Here is a 5076-nt window from a genome sequence, read left to right on the forward strand (position 1 = left end):
AGAGATATATATATATATATTTTTATATATATAGATGATAATATACGAGAATAATATATACGAATATTATTATTATTATTATTATTTCGTTTGGTTGTTTTGTTTCGAAGAATTAAGAGAGACACGTGGTGTTTTTAGAGAGTAACGTTTTTTTTTTTTAAAAAAAAAGATAAAACGTATATGAGAAAAGTTATACACCAGATGAGATAATTAGTCGTGAATATAAGGCACAGTCTAACCAGGTAGCGGAGCTTCCTCATAAAAGTCAGGCTCCTCTTCGGTGCTTTCGTGTTCAGGTTCTTTGCTATCAAGAGCACGTAATTCAGCAGGTGTAAAGAAGTGTCTCATTTGACCGCGCAGTGGTATCATCAATATTAGGAAGAACGGTAGTGCTAGGGCTGCTTGCGTACTCTTAACAATCCAGAGTACTGCTAGACACAAGATTTGTATCGTAGTGAATATGTGCATTTTATATGTTTGGACTCGACGAACATAATTGGCTGTCCCATGATGTTTAACAGGCATGAAGAAAAGCTTTACACGATCGAACAGTTGTACGCCATTTGTCGAGGATATTCCCATGTATAGGAAAACCCCTAAAAGGACGGACATAGGTACTCGTCGTAAAAGTGGTGCCATTAATACGCTAACACCCATTAGAATGGCAACTAACAACGCACTGACACGTTGTTCTATAACTTGGACTATATGCGGCTTGTCTCCAGGTGCATGTGTACGTGACATGATTGTAACTGCTGATACGTGTGTCAACGAACGTACGGATGCAGCACTGCACCAAGGTGAACCCGTTAATCCACAACCAACATTCATCAGACATACCACAACGATATCCATGTGGTAACCGTTACCTTTACGTAATTTACGTTCCTTTTTGTCGATGATAAGCCTGTATTGATAAAATAATAATAATAATGAGAAAATAATCATAAAAATAATAACAAATGGATATATTTGTGAAAAATTCTTACTCGGAAATTTGAGTTTCCATGAAAACGAGGATGTAAACCAATAATGCTGGAATGGCGCAAGCAAAAGTCATCCAAACTGGGATAGGTCGAGTTTCACCACCCGGAGAAACGAACCAATTTCTTCCAGCCACGGTTGGACTCAATCCTTCTGGTACTAATAACTTTTCCGTTTGTACTTTGGCCAAATAATCGATCAGGACGAATACGATAATACTAATGGGTACACCAAAATCACCGAATGCTCTTCTTGCGCTACGGCCAAGGTAATGACTGTTACGGAAGATTCGTAAATAATAAGCACCTAGGAACGTGCCTAAGCATAATATCGTACACATTAATGCGGTGTTTGGTTGATTTATCAAGACTCCTCCGTCATCTTGTTTAGGTATAAGCGTTCGCATGTCGTCATAAGCGACTGATATTTCCGTACCGTTCCAAGTTTCATAAATGATTTTTATTTCGGTTACGTTTATCGGTTGAGTTTGATTGCTGTCGGGTAAAAAGTTGTATTCCTCTAATAACGGATTACGTACGAAATAATTGTACAATTTGATAAATGTCTCGACTATGTAAAGAAGGGAAATCAATCCAGTGAATATTTCTTCGGTAAAACGTGTGAATAATCTAACCAAAACCGAACCTTCGACTGAAGCTATAGCTAAAGCTATTATACCCATCCAAGCACCGATATAAACCCTTACGGTAAGGAACTCAAGTTCATTAGCCTTGCAAAATTTATAGAGACTCTCGTCAAACAGTAGGAGGGGTCCTGTAGTGCCGATAATGACCAAAGGTTGAGTAGCAAACAATGCCATAATTACTCCTGTCCATGAACCGGATACCAAAGTTTCCGAAATTCCAATGGTATTATGTGTCTTGTCACTCATCAATCCGCCGAATGTTATTGCGGCACAGAGTGCTGCGAAATACATGAAAATTGCTGCTGCTATACAGGAAGAACTTAATCCGTCGGTAAAGTCGGATAAATAATGAGGATAACGTCTTTTTATATCATTTATTATACCCCCAAAGGGACGTCGTGTTCTGCGTAAGGGATCGTCACCGTCAGGTGGTTTCTTTTCTTCTTCGCCAGCGAGTAGAGCTAAAATAATATTATTCCAAATATATATATATGTATATAAATAAATCAATTACAATGATACACAAATAATTTGAATAAATATTTTATATATGAAAATTTGTACCCTTTTTTATAGCTGCTTCACTTTGAACAGGTTTAGTCTTTTCTTCAATAGCCTTAGCCTTTCTTTTTCTAATAGCTTCACTTTTTGCTTTTAATTCGTTGAACGGTAACAAAGCTTGCCTTTCCCAATCCCCAGGTGGTAATACGATAGAATCATCAAGGAATTCGTTAATGGCAGATAGTAATTCTCTTCTTTCGTTAGCTTTGTAAGCAATTTTATGGAAAGAAGTATTTGCCATTAAAGTGGCAATAGATCTACCAATTTCATGATAATCCAAATCACCGTTTCTTGGACCCAACAATGTGAACATGAATCTTACTGGTATTTTAACTTCCGTTATAGCTGGTATAAATATACCTTCTGCCAATCTGACAAAAGCTATGGTTGGTTGATCGAGAAAATCAACTGCACCTACGAGAACTATCGTAGCTTCGGCACCAGCTGGAATTCTTTTCAATATGTGCTCGTTTTGTCCCTTTTTAAGATCCTCGTTGCTGCTGGTAAATGTTAATTCTTCTTTCATATCTACCACGGCGTGATTACTATTATCCAATGCCAAATTGGACGAGACGATTTTTGGCTTGGTGTCGTTCAAATTCTGTGAAATAAAATGAAAATATACTTTTTTTTTTCTCTCTCTCTTTCTTCTCTTTTTTTTTTTTAAATTTTAAATTGCATCGTTTTTGATATTTGTGATAATACACGTAATATGTGGTGTTCAAAGATAGAACGGGCATAGGTTTTCTGATTCGGTTAAAATATCACACGGGGTTTGTTGTATATGTTTCTGTATTAAAAAATTAAACAAAAAAAAAAAGATATAAGATTGGAAATGTATCTAATATCATTTATACAATTTTTTTTTTTGGACTAGATATATTATGATATCTACAGTTTTTATATTCTAAATTTCTAGATCAACTAATATCAGGTAATAGGAAATCCTATGCACCGCTTGAAATATAATGACACGAAATATACATATACGAATTAATGAAAAGAAACTAATGAAAAGAGATTCAAAAAAAAAAAAAAAAAAAAAAAAAAAAAAGAAAACAAATGATAAGATCCAGATGATAAAAGATATATATATATAAACAAGGTGCAAAAATACCTAATTAAAATTGGAAAGCGAAGAAAATTCGTTGCTATTGATAAATAAACACAAATAGTAATATATCATTTAAAAAAGTTCTGACAATTAATAAATAAGATTTTGTGAATGGAAAGAAAAAAAGAAAATAGGAGCCTTCGAATAAAAGTAACAACAAAAATGTAAGAGAAAAAATGGCTAACTATATATATTTAAGAAGAAAACAAAAATATAAAAGGGTGCTAAAAAATTGCGTGTCCATGAACTTACAGGTCGTATCCATTAATGATTTGAATATTATTTCCGTTTGAATTTTCACATACGTTTACAAGTATGAAAAATAATAGAGGGATATGATTATTGGACCTTGTAAATTCATGTTAAGAGATATGGTCTTAACGAAGAATGCAGATATTAATTTTGACGAGTATATAGCTTACGAAGAAGAATAAAAAGAACAACGAAAACAAAAACAAAAACAATAATATAAAAATAATCAAAAAAGGTTAGCGTAATGAAAAATAAACGTTAAAATAAAATATTGGTAACTGCATTCAAATAATTCGGGATACGAATGTTGTTGTTATTTTTACATTTTGGGTTACATGGTTTTCAGTGGCTCCTCGTGCAGCCTCTTCTTCCTCCAGCCAGATGGACTGTGGAAATGACATTGGGTAAATTACATTTCCCCCTAATTAAAAAAAACATACTTCAAACATTTTCCTGCTAATTTACGAACTATTACTATACGCGATTGGGATATTTATTTACTATTATCATTATCAATAGGACACCGCGTATTTTCTATAATTTATGTATCATTTTAAAGGGGGGGCCGGGGAGGAAGAAAAAAAAAAAAGAATATATCAGAAGTATTAAACGACAACACTAATAATATATATATATATAATCATTTTCATGTCTACTGATTAAACAAGACCTGAAGTTGATCATCCAAGAACCTGTATAATAATATATCCATCTAAATTTACCTAAAAACACATGACAGATAATAAATTATTCATTAACTAACCTGTAAACTAGTGTAACTGGAATAGTTACGTTTTCCACCAAAACGAAATCCTCGATCGTGTTCGTGGACGTGTCTGTGTTTTAATAGAAGAGCTCTCATGATAACTGATCTATCTTCTGGAAGTATTAACTCTTCTATCACCATTTGTTCTACCATTCTATAGGTAAGTCCTGGTAGGTCCTTTTCTTCAAGGTCGAGCAATACAACACCGGTTTCAAGACACCGACGTAGATTTAGCAACGAATGAAAGCTCAACGATGCAACGTGCGGTCTGCCCCATCTGTCAGCACCCTCTTCAACATCTTCCTCGTATTTGATCCAACGTGCCGTTTCTCTCCATTCCCGTTCTTCACCGACCCCATGAAGTTCGTCCAATTGTACGAACACCTCATGGGGTGAATGGTCGTACATTTTTTTGAAAGCTTCATGGGGTATCCCACCTTCCTTTCTTCTGCCAATCTGTACCGTCGAATGAGCAGCCTTGTGACGTCTCATTCCACGTGGATCGTCGCTCCTGTGAGATTCCAAATCGTCTATGTCCAATTCCTGAAGTGTACTTGCTTCCTCCGGTTGGACGCTTACTCTCCTGGCAAGGATACCAGGACCATCTGGAAGACCAGCTCCAGAACGTTTCCTCCATTGTGGATCCTCTTGTAAAGAGTATTTTCTAGATTTGTGATGGTGTCTTCTGTAAATAAAACAATTATTAAAGTATCTCTTTTCATTTTTATTCTCTTTTTATATATATATATATAT

The 5076-nt window shown here is 34.9% G+C and overlaps 1 protein-coding gene across 4 annotated transcripts in view; it reads right to left on the reverse strand.

Annotated features, from left to right (window-relative positions):
- Window positions 1-23: 23 nt before the first annotated feature.
- The window catches only part of LOC106792174 (anion exchange protein 2), a 32518-nt gene continuing 27465 nt past the window's right edge, over window positions 24-5076 (reverse strand). For 3 of the 4 annotated variants that reach the window (XM_014758386.1, XM_014758388.1, XM_014758385.1), the window contains 5 exons: window positions 4321-5008; window positions 3881-3943; window positions 2195-2792; window positions 990-2091; window positions 24-907 (listed from right to left, as the gene is read on the reverse strand). In XM_014758386.1, the coding sequence (XP_014613872.1) occupies window positions 235-907; window positions 990-2091; window positions 2195-2792; window positions 3881-3943; window positions 4321-5008 (3124 nt within the window). In that variant the 3' untranslated portion in view covers window positions 24-234. The remainder of the gene's footprint in view (window positions 908-989; window positions 2092-2194; window positions 2793-3880; window positions 3944-4320; window positions 5009-5076) is intronic. The other variant, XM_014758387.1, reaches the window with a different exon arrangement.

The sequence above is a fragment of the Polistes canadensis genome, unplaced genomic scaffold, assembly GCF_001313835.1.
Source record: "Polistes canadensis isolate GaletaPanama2010 unplaced genomic scaffold, ASM131383v1 scaffold_386, whole genome shotgun sequence".
Classification (NCBI taxonomy): domain Eukaryota; kingdom Metazoa; phylum Arthropoda; class Insecta; order Hymenoptera; family Vespidae; genus Polistes; species Polistes canadensis.